Genomic DNA, 20,539 nt, shown 5'->3' on the forward strand with positions numbered 1-20,539 from the left:
CACTCCACCAGTGAGTTTCCATGACAAAGTGGGGCTTTGAATCCTGGTCTCCTGAAGCCCTTAGTCACAGAAGAATTATGTAACTTTAATGTTGAAAATGATGAAATTGAAAGTTAAAAGATTTTCAGTCCTTTGGTTCAATCATCAATCCAGATGGAGACTGCAGCCAAAATGTGAGAAGACTAGGACTTGGAAGGATGGTTATGGAAGCATTAGCAAAATCTTTTAAGAATCAGGATGTGTTGCTTGAGTTCAAGGGCCAAGATATATACTACACTAGTCTCCTCCATGATGCATAGCTTGGCAAATTGGACATGAAGAAATCTGTCTGGGAGAAAACTTATTCCTTGAAATAAAGAGCTTTATGTATACTATGGACTGTCAGAAAGACAAACAAATGGGTGCTAGACCAAAAGATTCCCAGGATGGTGAAGTAGAGAGACTGACAGACTAGGACTCTGGAGAACAGTTTGAATCCCTGCTTGACTGTGGAAACACACTGGGGAAGCAGAACAGGTAAAACCACTCGTCTCATGTACTTTGAAAGCCCCATTAGGGTTGTTGTAAGTCAGTTCTGATTTGATGGCATGGAATACAGAGCAAACTAAGCCTGAACTCTCTCTAGATGTGAACATGACTAAACCGTGGCTATCACGCTTTGAGTATATCATGAGAAAACAAGACTTGCTGGGAAAGACAAATAATGGTGAGAAAATCTGAAGGCAGCAGGACATGAGGAAGACCAAATAAGAGATGGATAGACTCAATACAGGAAGTCATGGCTTCTAGTTTGCAAGAGCTGAGCAAGGGTGTTAATGGTACGACTGTTTATATAGGTCACTAATTCATGAGGTTGCTATGAGTTGGAAGTAATTTGACGGCACATAATAACAACATTGACATGTCATAATGACACTTTAAAGAGCACTAGTAACACACCCACCTGTTTTTAACATACAGAAAACAAAATCCTTTAGGCATGCCTGCAGTGAATGAAGACAATAGCTACAACAACAACCTTACACTGGATTAATCAGTATTCAACTAATGCTTCTGTATCTGTGTGCATAATAAAAGCTTAGGATTCAGCACATGCTTTTTGAAGGATATATAAACTTCTGTTTAGAAGGCCTTCTACAATCAATACTAAGCTTTGTGCTCTGGTGACAGATTTAAAACATGTTTATCTTGCCTTTTAACTAAATGTAGTCCTCCAAAGCAGACAATCGTATAAGGAAGAGCATCTAGCCATAACTATTTGCATAACAAGCCATCGTTTTGGCAGTTAGTGATATAGAAACCTTGTTTACCTGAACATTAAAGGTACCACATTAACTGTTTCACATTATGCACTGTCAACAGGGTGGAGCATAATTATATAGTAATTATGTCTACTATATAGCTATCCCTAATGTATGTGCCAACACACAGTCCCAGAGCTGCCTACGCCAAAGGTAGAATGACAAAATGCCCTGGGCGAGTCCTCCCTCCTCTTATATGAGTGTCTGGTAAATCCTTTAAGTCCACACCTCTATGGTGTAGTTAAAACTTAGCAGCTTGCTGCTTCATCCTCATCCCAAGCTTTATTATCCTCCAAAGGCACTGGTTCTCTCTCTCTCTCTGACCTAAAGTTTTTTTGTATCAGCAACGTATACAAAATATAGAGCGGTGGCACTATTGTTGTTGTTTAGTAGTTTAGTTGTGTCCGACTCTTTGTGACCCCATGGAACAAAGCATGCCAGACCCTCCTGTCTTCCACTGCCTCCCAGAGTTGGGTCAAATTCATGTTGGTAGCTTCGATGACACTGTCCAACCATCTCATCCTCTGTCGTCCCCTTCTCCTCCTGTATTCACACTTTCCTAACATCAGCATCTTTTCCAGGGAGTCTTCTCTTCTCATGAGATGGCCAAAGTACTGAAGCCTCAGATTCAGGATCTGTCCTTCCAGTGAGCACTCAGGGTTGATTTCCTGCAGAACGGATAGGTTTGTTCTCCTTGCAGTCCAGGGCACTCTCAAGAGTCTCCTCCAGCACCACAATTCAAAAGCATCAATTTTTCAATGGTCAGCTTTCTTAATGGTCCAGCTCTCACTTCCTTCCATCACTACAGGAAAAACCATAGCTTTGACTATTCGGACTTTTGTTGGCAAGGTGATGTCTCTGCTTTTCAAGATGCTATCGAGGTTTGTCATCACCTTCCTCCCAAGAAACAGGTGTCTTTTAATTTCGTGGCTGCTGTCACCATCTGCAGTGATCATGGAGCCCAAGAAAGTAAAATCTGTCACTGCCTCCGTCTCTTCTCCTTCTGTTTGCCAGGAGGTGATGGGACCAATGGCCATGATCTTAGTTTTTTTGATGTTGAGCTTCACACAGCAAACACAGTGTGAAATCCAACACTATTACTCCACTCACAAGATCTCAGCAGGAGAACCTGGGGGAGACATGACTACCCCCACAAATCAGCCCTCTCAGTACACTTAGCTGCTATGAAACGTATATGAAAGAATGCAATGTTTTCCTCCAGCATTTAATCATTCTAACCATTTTATCATTTCCCCCCGATTCACAATGTAATATATCTAAGAAGCTCAAAAAATGTATACATCCTTAAATTGGGAGAGTGCTTCAGATTCATGGAAATATTTTTATTCCTTCCACAATATGAGGTCTTTTAAGACCATTGGTTACCCACACAGAGCTGTGAGTGTATTAAAAATAGTTCCTTATTCATTTTTGCAACCTGATCTTTGGTGTATTCACTGAAGCAGGAACTGTCACTGAAAACAATATGACACATTTCTAAGTTGTTTTGAATATTAGGCTGTTACTGAGATAATACATTTAAGTTGTATACCAAAAGGCTACATTTGAAGAACAAAAACATTTCCTATTACAGTGCATATAGGAAAGTTTGAACCAATGGTTTGGAATATTTTACTGAGTATTTGCAGCCTAAGCCTCTTTGCTGGGAAGTAATTCCTACTGAACTCAGTGGGTTTTTACTTCTGATTAAACATATTTGGAAAAGGTCTGCTTGCCGGTTAGTCCCTTCCCCTGACATGGCAATTACACAAATATTTAGCATTAAAATCCTTAGCAATGTAGAGCGTTGTTCCCATTTCCCAAAACTGGCAGCAAGGAGATCTTTTAGACTAAGTTTCCTATAACATTCTATCCCATAATATTCATAGGATTCCATTGATGGGAAATATGAATATAAGTTTTGCTACAGACTTCAAGTGTAACAAGTATGTGCCAACCTTAGAGAGAAGAACTATGTTTTCAAAAGTTAGCTTGTGATACAGAAAACCTGTTTTCTGTCCACTCAGTGTATTTTCCTTTCAATAGCCTCTTTGTGCAGTCATGCAATCTAATAAAGTTCTGCTTGGAAATTAGACTATCAGTGACTGGGACCAGGGTGTTTCAAGCAGTAATGCCTGTAACTGTGGAACATCTTCCCCCATGAGGCTTGCCAGATCGATTTCATCTAGATCTTTATCACCTGGATAAATCTATTTGAAGCTTTGTAAAGTAGACTGTAACTTCTTACTGTGCTGGACATTTGGGGACTGAGAAAGTAGAATGACATATCTTACTGCTGCTTCAGGTGTATTTTTAAAAATATTATTATATTTTCTACTGTCAATGCACATTATTTTAAAACTCATTTTATAACGTTACCCTATTTCAGCCAAAACCAGGACAAAAAAAAGCCTACAGATTTCAAAACCCACATGAATGTATCTACACACACTTGGGCCAAGAATCTCACAGATAATGCAAGATCCTCACCAACAATACAGGCAGTTCCTGTTTTCTTCAAAGGCCTCCATTCATGAAATCACCACCTCTTCTTTGCTTTTCTTTATTTCCTCAAATTGCACTCCCTCAACATGGACAAAACAGCCAAATGCGTATTGCTCAAGTGGCCACCATAAATTCAACATGCAAGTGGCACTGATGCTATCAGCCATGCGGTCACACTGGCCATAAGAACTGCAATTATACTAATTTTAACATTATTTAAATTGATTTATGAATTCCTGGGCACACAATGCAAGGGGAAAATTGATTAATTTGGGTTACAAAGTGAGTTTTTTTCAAGTAGTTGACAGGGGCTTTTCAAAATACCTTGCTTTTAGATCAATTCAACTCAATTCAGTTTTATGGATGTGAACACTCCTATCATTTTAATTTGTGCCTATGTGGATTTTGGAATACAAGCAAGGTGGGAAAAGTGAGGAAGGGGCTGGCAAGGTGCAAGAAAGTGAACTTTCAATAATTACATTTTTGAGTCATGGCATACTTGCTCTGCAAGCGCAGACCAGACACAAACTTTCCTCTGTGTCTGCTCTGTGCTTGCAGATTGCATGCACCAGAACATGGAGGAATATCTTTACCTGCTCTGCACCTACAGAGTGAGCATGCCAGGATATGGAGGATGGCTGGCATGCCAGGAGCGTTACTAGGAGACACTCAATTTAGTGATGTATCACTTCCTTTTTAAAAAACAAAAACAAAAGTGTGCTCCAGAACAGAATAGAAATGAGATGAAGCAATATATGTCAATATCCACACACAAGGAAGTGTTGGGACTTCTGTAACTAAGAATTTTTCCTCGCACCTTCCCCTTGACCCAATAAAGCACAACAAGATGTCAATATGAACATGCCTACTGAGTTATATACCATGTCACTTTACAGTAATTTTTTAAAAGTCGGCTCTGGAATTGATGTAAATCAGCCACGTGTCTGAGCCCTAAAAAAAAGAAGGGACACTAACAGTAACTGATCTGAGAATACATTAAATGTTGAGCACCCTTTTCTGTTGGCAAAGTGGGCTACAAGACAGTTCTGAAGGCTGCAGTACTACTTGATCCATTGTTCTGTTTCATCTTTTTGACCTGATGATTATGAATCACTAGGATCAGAGATGCAAAACAAGCACATTTCTTCTGTCTGGTTCACCACTGGGAATGCAGTGCACCTGATACCACTGAGCTTTTCTAAATGTCACTGAAATGAGGCTCTCCGTGCCAAATGGACAACAAACCTTTCTGAGGAGCACATGAGTGACAATAAGATTCAAGGATGCTGTAGCTGGGCTGAAGGAATTAGGAAACACGTTGACATGCATCACATTGTTGCAGCATTTATCTCCAAGCTCTGCTTTCTTCCTTATCCCAGCAGTAGACTGTGAAAATTACTTCCTGGTAGAAACTCGTTTCTCTATAGTAAACTATCTCCTGGTCACTCTGTAGAAGTAGGCCTGCAGCTACTTCAAGATAAATACAGCAATCACCTCTTGACATAGCAACCAGGTAGTACTTTGGTCTCCAATGAACTACACTGATGATTTAAGCAGACATTTCCTGATAAATACTAGAAAAGAGGGGTCTGTTTCTAAGCTGAGTACAAAATTCTTTTACGAAGAGTATTCAGACAAAGAAATGTATCAATTTCTTGGATTTTCCCCCACTACCGTTTCTGAAGAACTACGAACACTGATATTTGGATACTGTCTGACAAATATTATAAATATCCATGACAACTTTGTTTCAAAGTGACCCTCACATCTTGTATAACCATTGCTGGCAAGAACCTCAACAGTCAAAAACACAGATGATCTAATTGTATAAGCGTCTCATTACCAGCAAGCCCTGAACTACAATCCTCTATTCAGTTTTTCCCCTTTGCAACTATTTTCCAAGTGTGTAGAGGGAAACAAACCAAACAAGCTTACCGCACCAGCCTTGCCACAGAACATCTTAGAGCAGTGATGGCGAACCTTTTTGCGTCCGAGTGCCCAAACGGCAACACAAAACCAAATTATTTCTTTTGAAGTGCCAACACTACAATTAAATCTGAATACTGAGGTTTTAGTTTAGAAAAAAAAACTCATACAGTTGTCTAAACTAATCAAAACCTTTTGTCTTCAAAGAAAAACATAACAGAACTTTCAATGATACAAACACTTTTTTTATTGAAAAATAACGATTAACTCTGGTAAATAGAAAAAATATTAAAGTAATACATTGTACACATAGCCTAAAGCCAGGTAATATATACAAACTTTAAAAATAATTGTGTGCATGTATTTTTGATAAGGGATACTCAACTTGTAATATGATTATATACCATTCTGAAATTGTATGGGGCAAGCCTTACTCCGGGTCCTTTCCCAGCTTCTACAGGTGTTGGATTAGTAAAAGTCAACCTGTATTAGGATGAGCAAGATAAACAAGAAAACTAAACTTGCTTAACACACTTTAAACAACTCCTAAACTAGTGTCTTGGACTGCAAACACTGCATTAGGTAAAATTTTGAATTTGGCATGCTTTTGCACAATTAATGTGATTTTTGATGTTGTATTCATGCTGATAATTTATCAAACCTTGGCTCATATGCCGTTAGTTTGAGAGTAACACATGCAGCACTCAGGTCATTTGTCAGTCTGTTTCTGTATCAGATTTGATATACAGTAATTCAAAGCTGAAAACAGCTGCTCACAAGCATAAGATGACCCAAACAAAGTAAGAAAAGCAATCCCAAGTGCTTTCATTGATTTAAAATTATTTGGCAGAGAAATCCACACTTTAAGGATTTCATTTTCAGAACTACCAACTGTTTTGTCCTTTGTCATCCCTTCACACTCTATCTTCTCCAGTGTTGCATGCAGGTCATAGAATTTATTTTTCCAGATAGAGTTTTCTTTAAATTACATAGCTCCATTTCCAGATTTCCAAAATCTAACCACTGTAAGCAGGAAAGATCAAGTTCTTCAAATGTGGCTTTATCTGGAGAAGTAAGAAAACACAGAGTTGTCTCCATCTTATGGAACTGTAAAAATCTGTTCCTAAAATTCTCCTTTGCAGCTGTTACAATGCTAGAAAATTCCTCGCAGATTTCCTGATGGCTTGTAGGATTGTCCGTAAATGTTGTAGAATTTTCCAAATGTATTTTTAGATTTGCAAAATATTTCAGCTGCCCACTTTCAACGTCTCTCTCAAAAACCTGCAGTTTTCTTTCAAATGTTCTGATGTCACAAAACATCCTTTCTGTTGTTTTCCCTAAACCTTGCAGTTTTCTGTTCAGTACCTTGAAGTGTGCTGTAAAATCTGTAAAAAACATGAGGTTGGTAAGCCAGGCCATATCAGTGAGCTGTGGATATTTTTGCTGCTTTTCAGTCATAAACAGCCTAATTTCATCCAAGCAGGCTACAAATCTGCCCAGGACTCTTCCTCTGCTCAGACACCAGACATTATTGTATATAAGTAAAGTATTATACTGTGCCTGAACCTCATCAAGAAGTGATTGCAACTATCGAAAATTAAGAGCACGAGCCATGGTGTAATTCACCATTTTTGTGACATCTCTGATGATATTGTCTAATTTTCTGCTGCTTTCCCTGGCACACAGAGCTTCTTGATATATAATACAACCAAACTGAATGACCAGATGTTTTGCTTCTTTAACAAAGAACTGTATGAAACCAGATGTTACCCCCACCATGCAAGGTGCCCCATCACCAATATCTGAAACCACTTTTTCTGCTCTTATGTCTTGTGACAAAAATGTCTCCATCACAGCATTGTAGATAGCTCTCCCTTGTGTTCTTCCAGGCAAAGATAACAGTTTCACCAGCTCTTCTCTCCTGGTGTCATTTACACATTTTGTCTGTCTGGTTCTTTATTGATTGGAGGAACTGACAGCTCTTTTAGAAAAAAAGTCAAGTGCAAAATGCTACACGGAATTAAATGCATCCTATTTATAAAGCTTATTAAGTACATTGAAATCCTGGACTTGTTTCCTCCAAAGTATACCACGCTCAGAAAAGCCGCTATACATAAGAGTGTAGACTTGTAATACACATTTTATACACTACACATAAAGTATATACACACATTTCACTTACAGTGGTGCCTCGCTTAGCAAGCGCACCGTATAACGACGAATCCATATAGCGATCCCCTTTTTCGGGATCGCTATACGGAGCACCCAATCGCCGCACTCGCATTGCAACGATTGGGGAGTCCGGCGGCCATTTTGGAACCACGTTCGGCGGCTCCAAAATGGGCGCCGGATGACCCGAAATGGCCCCGCGCGGTGTTTTCGCGCCCTCGGCAAGCGAGGGGAGGGCGCGAAAACGCGGCGCGGGGCCATTTCGGGTCCGTTTTGAAGCTGCAAAACAGCTGTTTTGCGGCTTCAAAACGGCTGCGGACGACCCGAAATGGCCCCGCACTGCGTTTTCGCGCCCTCCCCTCGCTTGCCGAGGGTGCGAAAATGGCTGCCTGGGGCCAGGAAACTTCTCTAAGTGGGAAGTTTAGGGCCGATTTGGAACGCATTAAATGAAGATTAATGCGTTCCAATGGCTTTTTACTTCCTGCTTAGCGAAGATTTCACATAGCGATTTCACACACCCCGCTATGCGGGGCACCACTGTATTTGAAATGAATTGTTGGAAAAGAGTTTTACAGATAGCATGACTTGTCAGAAAGATAAGTAAGCAAATTAAGTGTGGACTCTCACTAGAAGCTAAAATAACCAAAGGGTATTGTACTACAGTGGCATCATGAGAAGACAAGCTCACTGGAAAAGGCAGCAATGCAGGAAAAAGTGCAATGCTGTAGGAAAAGAGGAAGAATGTACATGAGATGGATTGACTCAATAAAGAAAGCCACAATCTTTGTTTGTAAGACCTTTTGTTTGGTGTTGCAGTCAAAGCAGGACCAGGAGCAGAGAGACAAGGACTCAGATTTGGGGAATAAACTATGATACTCTTGCTTGCTTTGGGGATGAGAAACAGAGAAACGCAATTGCTACACACTTCAGACATCTAGTCCCAGTTGTGTTGGTTGTCTTTTACTCGGTGTTTGCTGTTAGCGAGACTCTTCTAAATATTCTGGTTCTGCCCAGTACAAATTTAGCATCTAAACATAATCTTGAAATACTTGCTCTTCTCCGCAGAAACTACAGAGCTAAATGCAGTGGAGATTAAATTTGGATGGTTCCTTTTTTCATGGTTTTATGAAAGATCAAGTCTCTCTCACACACACCCTCCCTAAATTTTCTACAATATTACATTTAAACAAGCTTGATGAATCCGCCCGTTCCTCTCTCGCACCTTCCTTCCCGCCTTAATTGGAGCTTTCCCTTCTGCTTGCAGTCACGTTCGGTGGAAGTAGTAATTCACAAGTCACAAGCTGGATTGACTGCCCCGGGCTGTTCTACAGCAGAAAACAATAAAGCAGCCTTATTTCCGATCTGTAAAAGAACTGATTTATAAGTGCCGCAACTAAGTAAGGTAGCAGGGATAGGTGGCCTACAATCGTGCAGTTTGAGGTTTGGCTGCAGGGGGTGGGGGTGGTAGCGCTCTGCTCATGTGCCCAGGGACAGTTCTCCGCGTGCCAGCTGTGGCACGTGTACCGCAGGTTCGCCATCTCTGTCCTAGAGTAAGCTTATTTCCTTGAGCAGTACCAACATGCATTGCTTCCTACAACCTCTATGTCGGCCTGGTAAAAGTTCTTAAAGATGAAAAGAAAACATGGAGAATACAAATAAGCTAGCTACTGTACAGCTCTGCCATTGTTTTCCCTTATAGAAGCCATCTGCCTTTAAAAACTGCATGGCAGCAAGAAATCCAAAAGGCACAGCTTTCCCACCACAGCACTTCCATGCAAGGAAATTGGACTTGTTAAATTCTTGCTTGCTAAACTGCTACTAAAGACAAAACTCCTCTGTCACAAAAGAGGTGGCCACACCAAGCAGTCAACAAACGTCTGTGATATGTGGCAACACTATTCAGGAGAGATAGTTTCTTCTTCTTTGTCTTCCTAGACAAGACACTCACAGATATGTGGGTCAATAGATGTTACCATTATCATCAGAGTATTTTCCATGGCATGGAAAATTTTAATATTTATAAATACTTACCACTGGAACTGGTTCCATTGCTTCTTGCTTGATAGGCACAGGGTCAAACATTAGCATTTTCTTTGTTGTTGCTATCGTGGTAGTTTTGTGCAGGGCTCTAAAAACATGAGGAGAGAAAACAGAGCAGAGGTTAAAATTAAAAATAATATAAGTGTGGAAAAGCACTGTAATATTTAGCACTAACAAATTTCATGTCAAGTGTTCAAAGCATTTCACGTATGTTTTCCCAACTAGCCTTAGACAAACCTTATATCTTTTGCTAGTATTATAATCTCCATAAAGAAGCAGATGTGGGGGAAGGGGGTGGCTTAAGCTGGAACAAAAAGGCGTGCTTAAGACCACCTTGTGGGTTTATTTAATCCAAACCATGAAATTCTGTTTCACAGCTGACATCTGTGAATCACCATATGGTATTCACTTGAGCAGCTTAGCTTAGAGGAGTACATAAGTATAACACACCCATTGGTCATGATGACTAAGGACAATGGATGTTGCAGATGCATTGTGGGCACAAGATGGGGGAAGGCTAGTGTGCATCCTTTGAGGATAACATCACATGCGAAGCTGTTGAAAAACTATCTTACAATTTCAGGAAAAAATTATACTCATGCTATGAACATGGCAGCATAGATTTTTTTTTTAAAAAAAGTAAATATGTGTCTTTTGGAAATGTCATTTTAAGAAATGAAATTTGTTAACAGGCTGCAATTCAAATTGTTTTATGTAAATATAAACGAGGACTTCATCCTTTCAGATGTTGCTGGACAATAACTCATATCACCACTTACCACTGTCTGAAGTGGCTGAAGCTGAAGAGAGTTGAGCCAAATCTAATGTCTCTTTCAATTCACACTCAGTTCTAGTTTTCCACACAGTGCAACCCCTGCTCTGGATTAAAACAGTCCTCCCACCCAGTTCTGTAGCCATGTCAGGCTGTTTTTATTATAAATTGCCATATATTATCTATAAAGCAACTAGAAAGAGGTGTCTTAATCAGGTTTAATGTGGCATTTTTCCTGATACATAGATCTGGGCTTGAAGACCACAGGTTCTTCATGCATATAACTGACAGAAACAGTAAGGATCCTATTTACTTATAGGAAATATCTCTCACAAAAGACCTTAAGTCATTACTATATGTACACCTAGAGCCAATTCAGATATGACAAATTAGCAAGACAAGCGGATATATGAAGAAGTGAAGAATCCCTCTTATTTTTCTTCCCTATAAACAATGTGAAAAGAATCTCTCTTATTTTTCTTCCCTATAAACAATGTGAAGTATCTGCGACCCATGACTTCTGTAAAGACAAATGAAGTTGTGCAGCAAAGCCTTCTAGTTGCAGGAAAAATACTGTGCCACTGATTAATATGCTGCACTGTTTTTCATGTGCCATTTATCCCAGTTAGCAATGTCTGAAATGAATTCACACAAGGCCTCCTAACTGGAATACAATAGGAAATAGGCAAAACTGTGGGCATTCAGAATGGTTAGATTCTAGGCTTTGCTACAGAGAAATTTGTGAGGATGAATAAAATTCATATTCCCATGGATTCTGGATGCAAAGATTTAGGAAAAGATCAACAAATGGCAGGTTAATCAGGCATCAGAAATAACACTGCAATTATTTCTCAAATACTGTACAAGGTTTTATTAAGGTGGATAACTTAGTAATTACATTTACTGCAACTGTCGAAATGTAAAATTCTGCTCTCAGTAGTCCAATTTAGTTCCAAGGAAAACAAGCCACTCCCATTATGTTCCCCAGCTTAAGTTCTTTGCTCTATAAAATGACTCTCTCTTACATACCCTAGAATGGCCACCACAATTGCCAACAATTAATAGGAAAAAACAATGGGGGAATAGTTTTCTGGTTGAGCATGATCTTTATGTATATAATCAGAAAAATATTATGAAAACAGAGAGAGAATGCCCATTTATTTTCTTAAAACTGATGTCACATTAAAAGGGTAGCAGAAGTTAAGCCACTGCAATTCAATATGCATTTTTATATACAAGGCATATGTCTTATTAGACAAGGCCTTTAAAAAGGATGATCAAATATGAAAGTTGGCATTTGATCTTCTCAATATCTGATGAAGATGTTTACAATATATTTTAACAATGCAGTTTGAGCATGAAAAATGTCTGTATGTCATACGTCTGCATTGAGTATGTTTGGCCTAGATACACAAAACAAATATAACTACTAACATAAAAGTGTTTTTCTTCTTATGCTTTAACCATGTAACTCCTACAGTGGCTGAAATCCTGTTGTTTAGTTGTGACTAGATTAGGCCTACTGAATCAAAAGAACTTAAGACAGGAGTTGATTCACCAAATCCCCATTAATTCAATGGTGCTGCTTAAGCAACAAGATTTCACTCAGTACTGAACTTATTTTCTAGCATCAATAATAGCAATTAGCAGGCCAACACTAGCTGAATGTTGGGAGACAGACATTTCATGCCTACATGCTTGATGTTGCCAGCTCATCTAGCCAAGGATGTCTAGGGACAGGGAGAACACAAAGGTGTGCCACACAGTGCTTTCTGTATACAGCAGTCCCCCCATATCTGCAGGTGATCTATTCCAGGATCAACCACAGATGCCTGAACCTCATTAAAGAGAGCAAGAGGGAGGGTGAAAGGTAAGAAGAGTTAAGTGTCCATGGATATTGTGGGCTGAGTTGCAACAGCAGCAACTGCGGATAACTGAAACTGTAGATACCAAATTCACGGATATGGGGGGGGGGACTCCTGTATATTAGCTCTGTAAAATGAGAAAAGGTGCTACCTCTGGTGGCAACAGCTATATGAGAAGGCAAGTTCTGTTTTTCATAGTAGGAGTTGTACATGGCCTAAGTTGTAGGGGAAGCCTCAATTTAACATTTTGGAGTGAATTCATGATCCTGAATAGATCATGAGCTACTTGTGTCTCAGAGACTTGATCCAAGAGAAGATTCAGGATTATAAAACCTAAAATGTTTCTGAAAACTTCTGGTGAGTACTATTCTAAACAAAGGAGTATTATTTTCATTACTCCCAATAAATTGTTTAATCTGAGAAATGCAGCCAAGTGCAGAAATGGTAAGAGTCAACATTCTTGAAATACTGACTGCTCATAAATGTTTGTCTGAGCTGGCCAAAAGTTGCCAACATGTGATCACTAACCCTCAATCATGGAAGAATGCTTCTGAGGTCCAATTCATTAGCACCTAAAAATCCCAGCACTAAATTTTAGGAATGTACATTTCGAGACCTCAGTCTTTTGATGAGCTATCTGAAGATATAACTACAATAAGCCCTGAAGATCAGGGTGGTACAGAGACAATTTAAAAGATTCAATAAATCTTTTATATTTCAGATCTTTAAATCCACTCCCTGAATTACGACAGAGACAGACATAGTTGCTATTTGTGTTTGTTTCTACAATTAGAAGTTAACTATTTAAGTATGCGAAGACAGAATATTGTATTTACCAGCAGTATTTGTTTCATGAAAATCACATGGATCTCTATGTGTAAATGATCTGCATCATTCTGGTTTATGATGCTGACCAATGCACCCAATCTGACTAAAACAGACCAGACTGACTCCTGGTCAATGAGAACCCATTAAGAAGGACATGGTTTATTTGTATCTATAGGTGGCGCTAGCAATGTACAAAGAAGGTCCCATTGTATAGGTAGATTTTCATTGTAAACAAGTTATGTTTAATAGTAAAGTAAAATTACTTTCAAATTCCTTCCTGGATATTTCCCATTGTTCACATTGCCAGCGCCCCACTCCAAATAAACTAAAGATAAAGAATGGGAGATTTTACATGCAAAATATATACTGCATAACAAAGTCATCCTTTCTATACCAGGTTAAGAATTACCATGGTGATTCAAGGTTTACCTATTCATACAAAGTCAAGCTTTTTGACTTCATGTACCTATCTATTTGTCAAATTATGTTTCTTTACCATGGCTTATCTGCACTTGTCAACTGACAACCTGTGGGCACACTCTGAGGCTGTTTATGAGAGATCAATAGTGCAATAAAATGCACACAGTGCTGCCGATTTCCAGTGGTTTGTGTTTTGGTTGGAGAGAACAGATTCTTTAATGAATAGTCTTTCAGCCGCTAAGACACACTTGAACTTTTGCACTTCTGCTCTTTGATCAGAAGTCTAACTATCTGAACGGACAAGGAATAGAACTGTGACTTTTACTTCATTTTCAGTTTTTTGCTCATCATTCAGCACATTCTATTGTCTTGGAACTGGTTCATACATGCAAAAAGCCTTCATATAATCACTGTCTATTTCACCTATGTATAGGTACTGTTGGGGAAAGTGTGTTTTGGAATGGTACTGCACACATACCCTCCTTCTGAGATTTCCACAACTGTTGTAGGTTCAAAAACCTCTCTGGGTGTAAGAATAGATGTACTGTATACTCTTGAGATGACTCACTGCATGTTTCTTTTTCCTCATCTCCTAGAGCAGGAATTGTCAACCCCCAGAGATCCAAGGACACCTGTACCCACTTCTGTATCCTACCTGTGTCAAAGTATTTTTGTTTTTACAAAAAGCTCTTTAAAGTGAAAATGCATTATTTCTGCATCTTCTAGTAGCTGATTTTTTTAAAAGATGAAACAATCACACAATGTTTTTGAAGAATGTGAGACAAGCCAAGGAACACTCCTGCCCTCCACCCCATTATGAGAGAACTGTCTATCACATTCCTAAGAGAGAGCATGGGGAACATTCTGAATGACCATTTTTTAAATAATTAAAAAAATGGGGATGGGTAAGACAAATGTGGTCAACAGGCTGTATTTGGTTGATCCCCTTTCTATATCTATGGGTGGCTGTGAGAGATCACATGGATTCTATTGGAACATAGCTAGATTTTTACATGAAATATCTTTCAGCTTCAGCAATTTTTTGAGTAAAGTACTTATGGCAGGAAATTTAATTTAGTTCTTTGCTCTGTTTTCCTATACACAATATACATTGTATATTAATGTATCTATATGACTATGGTTGGCATAGTTTTAATTGCATACAAACCAGTATGTAGTGCTCATTTGGGATGTGCATTTGGATTTTTTGAACTACAAATCCCATAACACTCCTTTCTGGGAGTCACCCCTGCAGGACCAGACCTAAGCATACCTAAGTTGTGCTCATCTGAATACAAAGCCCAGCTGTCTGGCTTCATGGCTTGGATAAGCTTAACCTCCTGTTTGACGTGAGCTGTCCTGATGGTTGCTGGGAAGTTTCCTTTTCAAACAGGTAATTAGGCCTACTCAAGGCATGACACCTGCCAGATGAACATAATTTAGCCATCGGTATGGTTTGGTCCTGCAGCTGGAACTCCCAGAAAGGAGAATTATGAGATTTGCAGTGCAAAATATTTGAAATGTACATTCCTAGCGCTAATAGTCCTTCCAAATTATAGACAAGAAGTTATGCTGACATGTGGTCCCTTCCCAAAATTCTATTTACCCAAACAAAATCTGATACTTAGAATTTATTTTCTTTCTATTAAACTATAAAAAATAGTTTTCATGTATTCTGATGGAAAATGAAACTTACAAACCAGGAATCTCCAAAAACACAGCTACTGTACCTTGAATGTATTATGGTGAAGAGCTATTTTTCCCCTCTTTCTTAGATTTGACTATAAGTAACTAAACAAAGACAAGACTGTGTGCAATTCTGAGAAAAATACAGATACATGTATATTCCACTAGACAGACAACAATTCATATTCCCCTTTATTAAACACTGCTGTTGGAAACTTCTACTTAAGTATCTGGATCAGCAATTCTGGAAATATAAATCTTCAGGATTTTTAAAAAAATAGGCAGCTGTTTTGCATAAAAAAATCTTATGGAACCAGAAGTATGAAGACTAATGAATAATAATCCAGCAAGCAGGTATGCCACTGTGCATGTGTGTGTTAACAAGCTGCGCAATTTTATTTTCCTGCCTCCTCCCAGTCACTCCACCCTGTGGATTTTTGCCAAGGCAATGTAACTTGTCCAAACAGGACACAACTTTGATAAGATTCTGCTCACGCCCTGTATTCTGGCAAGACATGTTACGTAATTGATTTCTGTATGCAAATAGGGACAGGTGCAAAGGTAAGTCCAAGTAAGGTCCCAAGACATTTCTGCAGTAGGAGTCTGATAGAAGAGAGAGTTTATGACAGGGAAAAAGGAAAATATAATTCCTACCTTGATTTAAAAAAAAAACTGATCAGGTGAAAAAGTCAAAAAGGTGACCTAGCTGTAAGAAAAGTGTCAAACAATGTTCTTTGGACTCAGAAGACTCTAATGATATCTGAGGCTGAAATTTTACATTTGCTTTATGTCTCAAGGGTCCCGGTTTAGAATTCCAGTTATTTAATACTGAAAATAAAATCCAGTGATACTCTGCTTTCATTTCTAACGGCACAGAACAACTCAAACAAGGATAGCTGAAGGTCCACTTCTTTCTGTGTTAATCGCATTGCTCTTTCGGTACTGTTAATGGAAATGGTCTCTTGTATGTGACACTGCTTCCTGAAGCACACTTCAAGGGGGTATTTTCCAGGATAGTAACCTCTAGCTAAGCATCAGAGTCTTAAAACTTAGGCCTTTCTCTCAGGAGCAAAAATAACTGCCCCCTAAAAAAACACTTTCCTTCTCCTTGTCTGTATTTCACCCATGTCAGAAGCTGCATTGTTTTCAATAGGCTATCTGATCCTGGTTAGAATACAATTGTGTGTGTACATCTTGTCTTGTTTTTAATTGTGCCTCTTTTCAATTTTATACCATTTAACTGCTTGTTATGCTGTATTTTAATAGACTGTAATGTTTACTCTGTTTTTATTTTGTACTTCTTTATCTGGAGAGGAAATAGAAAGACTATTATCCATTTGGAAGAACAGAAATTATATTGTAAGCAACAGGAGTGCAATTTTTTTTCAATTTTCTGGAGTACAAATACAGCAGTGCCACGCTTTATGATTGCCCCGCATTACGACAATCTTTTTGCGATCGCAATTGTGATCACAAAACGATAATCTAAATGGGGGAATTTCGCTTTGCGATAATCGGTTCCCTGCTTCGGGAACCGATTCTTCGCAAAACGACGATTTTCCAAGAGCTGATCGGTGGTTTCAAAATGGCCACCAGGTAAATAAAATGGCTCCTCGCTGTGTTTAGGGACAGATTTCTCGCTATACAGGCAGCGAAAATGGCCACCGTATGGAGGATCTTCGCTGGACGGTGAGTTTTAAGCCCACTGGAATGTACTGAAAGGTTTTCAATGCGTTTCAATGGGCTTTTTATTTTCGCTTTATGATGTTTTCGCTTAATGGCGATTTTCCTGGAACGCCGTTAAGCGAGGCACCACTGTACCATAATTCTCCATTCGGGGAGTTCTGCCTACCTTACAGGCACCTCACAAAGACCTCAAGAGAAAAGCTAAGTTAGAAGGCTTTGAGCAGGGTGGATTAAGTGAATAACATTTTAAAAATCAAATTTGTTTAAATCATAATTTAAATTAAAAAATCTTTTTTTTAAATAAGAAAATTTTGATTAAATCAAATGCACTCTGTTTTTGAGGCTTAGGTTGGTCAAGCAGTGCCCAAGCTTCCTGTTCAGAAAGGAAGCTTCCAGCTACCACCAGAAAAGAGACAGGAAGCTTGGGTGGCGCTTGATCTAGTTACGCCTCAAATCCTTCTAACTTTGTCCCACGTACATCACATTCAGTTGTTTGTGAAATGCCTTTAAGGTAAGCAGAACTCCCAGAATGGAAAATTTTAGCATTTGTACTCCAGAAAACTCCAAAAATCCTATCCCTAATAAGTACTTGTAATAATCAATACCATAATTATCAAGATCTATTTTTAAAAAGATTAAAGCAGTATATGTGCTTATAAACTAGAAGTGTATGGAACTTTACAGTGTTTTGATCATACTTCTATTTAAAAAAGGAATTAGTAAAGGCTTTTATTTATTTATTTATTTATTTATTTGTTTGTTTATTTGTTTATTTATCTATTTATCAGCACCTTTAAGGGTAATAGATTTATTTCAGTGTCACCAATACCCCAAGGATGTAAACTGTGTGTGTAAATCTGGGGTCTCCACTATCTAAAAATGTTTAAACCTTTTTTAGAACTTGATACAAATTTCACTACACAAAGGAGATAATTCAGGATGACTATAAAGAGGCACAGAATAAAGGCCAAATATTCTCTCTATCTAGGTTACGTGGTAGAAGGGTGGTATACAGACAGCAAAGATCCAGCATCTACATATTTAAATACGCAAGGCCTCTGAAGCATATTCTGTATTACTGCATTCAGAGGGATGCTGAAAAATCTCATACACACATAAAGACATATGCAGGGCCCATCTAGTTCTCCACATAAAACCTACTCACTCAGCATTTCTGTACTGGAGCAGAAAGGAAGGAAACATCTTCTGAGCCTCGTGGCGCAGTGGTTAAACTGCTGTACTGCAGCCAAAACTGTGCTCATGACCTGGGGTTCAATCCCAGGTAGCGGCTCAAGGTTGACTCAGCCTTCTATCCTTCCGAGGTCGGTAAAATGAGTACCCAGCTTGCTGGGGGGGGGGGGGGCAATGTGTAGCCTGCATAATTAACTTGTAAACCGCCCAGAGAGTGCTTGAAGCACTATGGGGCGGTATATAAGCAGCACGCTTTGCTTCTGGGGCTGCATATAAGGTTCACATATGCATAAATAACACCGTAGCTGCAATAATTTAAAAAAACAACTACTCAACAAATTGCTACCGAGTCTATTTGTGGAACGCACTTAAGAAAGCACAAAGTAAAGTGATAAATGTAATACTAAATAGTCAAATAACTTTAGTTGGAATTATATAGGCAACAAATAGACACAAACGTTCTTAATGTAATGATATGTTTAAGTACAGATAAAATGTGATAATGTATGGCATGATATATTCCCTGTTACACCAATTTATTTCCCCTCACTCTTGAAATTAAGAAAAAGAAAAAGAAAAAAGGCACAAAATAAGTTCTTGTGCTAGATTTCAGCAACATGGATGTTTCATTCTAATAAGGTGGAAATCTGTGAATTAGCTACAGGATAAAGTGTTCTAGCTACACTCTTACGTAAGCACCCAAGGAAATAATAATACTTCCCAACTGGTTGTTTCTAGCACTTTAAACTAACGCAATTTGACATGTAGCTTACAAGAGAAGAGAAATGGACTTTCAGAGAATAGAAGGACTTCGGTGTGAATGCATGTGTGTACATCCTGCTGCCTTCCATGCAAATGAGAATGCATGACGTAGCTGTGTGGGCCTGGTAGAAACAATGTGCTTTTTTTTAATCGAAGCATTTTAAATCCTCATGCACTCAGTATAACTTGTCTTCTGAATATTTATTTAATATACCACTCCCTTAGTGCATGACATACTACTCTAAGTGCTGGACTGCAAGTTTTCTCTTTTCAGAAACAATTACATTTTTCTTCAGGGCAGAAAGAGATAGCCTATAATTAGCCATTATTTGTGTTTGGGAACTCAGACTTCAAAAAAAAAAAAATTTAAGTCCTAAGGACCAATCACAAAACAAAGTAAGCTAATCTGTGAATTCCTAGAAGTGATAAAGCGACGTGGTGGTGCTGTGGGTTAAACCACAGAAGCCTCTGTGCTGCAAGGTCAGAAGACCTGCAGTCGTAAGATCAAATCCACGTGCCGGAGTGAGCCCACGTCGCTTGTCCCAGCTCCCACCAACCTAGCGGTTCGAAAGCATGCAAAGTGCAAAATGCAAGTAGATAAATAGGTACCACCACGGTGGGAAGGTAACGGTGTTCCGTGTCTAGTTGTGCTGGCCACGTGACCACGGAAGATTGTCTTTGGACGAACGTTAGCTCTATGGGTTGGAAATGGAGATGAGCACCGCCCCCTAGAGTTGGACACGACTGTCAAGGGGAAGCTTTACCATTACCTAGAAGAGATAAAAGCTCCTGCTGGGTTACTTGCATACTATGAGCCATAAGGATTTGCTCTTGTAAATTATGAACCATCTATAATGTGTACTCTACAGTCCATGACCTCAAACTATATCAAATGAAGAAGAACACGCCAAGCAGTGAGAGGAAGTCCCAATGGGTTTCATCTATGCCTCCAGGATTTAAGGATAAGAACAAATACAGCCCTATATTTTAGAGTATCTATTTTAATTGTATTTTAATCATTTTATCTTTTATTGTATTTTAATTGAATTAAATTGTTGTAAGCCGCCCAGAGACCCCTGGGTAGAGTGGGCGGCATATAAGTTAAATAAATAAATAAATAAATAAATAAATAAATAAATAAATAAATAAATAAATAAATAAATAAATAAATAAATAAATAAATAAAATAAACTGCTACTACCTCTAACAAACTAACTCCTATTTTGAGGATAATCTAAAATACTAACAAGGGACAGCACTAGTTTAACTAGGAAACTATTTTATCCCATTCAAAGATTCTGTGACTTAATCACAGAAATTTATTTTGCATGTGTTTGTGAGACAGAGAGGGAAAGAAAGAACGACACATACACACACCTCTGAATAAA

The 20,539-nt window shown here is 38.7% G+C and overlaps 1 protein-coding gene across 3 annotated transcripts in view; it reads right to left on the reverse strand.

The window, feature by feature from the left end:
• Window positions 1-20,539, reverse strand: part of KLF3 (KLF transcription factor 3) — a 58,511-nt gene that overhangs the window by 19,843 nt on the left and 18,129 nt on the right. Inside the window, exons 3-4 of one of the 3 annotated variants that reach the window (XM_073001143.2) lie at window positions 9,933-10,029; window positions 9,124-9,226 (exon numbers count right to left, since the gene is read on the reverse strand). Coding sequence is in view for 2 of the 3 variants with exons in the window: in XM_073001140.2 (XP_072857241.1) it covers window positions 9,933-9,989 (57 nt within the window). In the remaining variant the exon portion in view is untranslated. Of the gene's footprint in view, window positions 1-9,123; window positions 9,227-9,932; window positions 10,030-19,760; window positions 19,922-20,539 lie in introns of all 3 variants that reach the window. The other 2 variants (XM_073001140.2, XM_020786194.3) reach the window with 2 other exon arrangements.

The sequence above is a fragment of the Pogona vitticeps genome, chromosome 5 (genome assembly GCF_051106095.1).
Source record: "Pogona vitticeps strain Pit_001003342236 chromosome 5, PviZW2.1, whole genome shotgun sequence".
Classification (NCBI taxonomy): domain Eukaryota; kingdom Metazoa; phylum Chordata; class Lepidosauria; order Squamata; family Agamidae; genus Pogona; species Pogona vitticeps.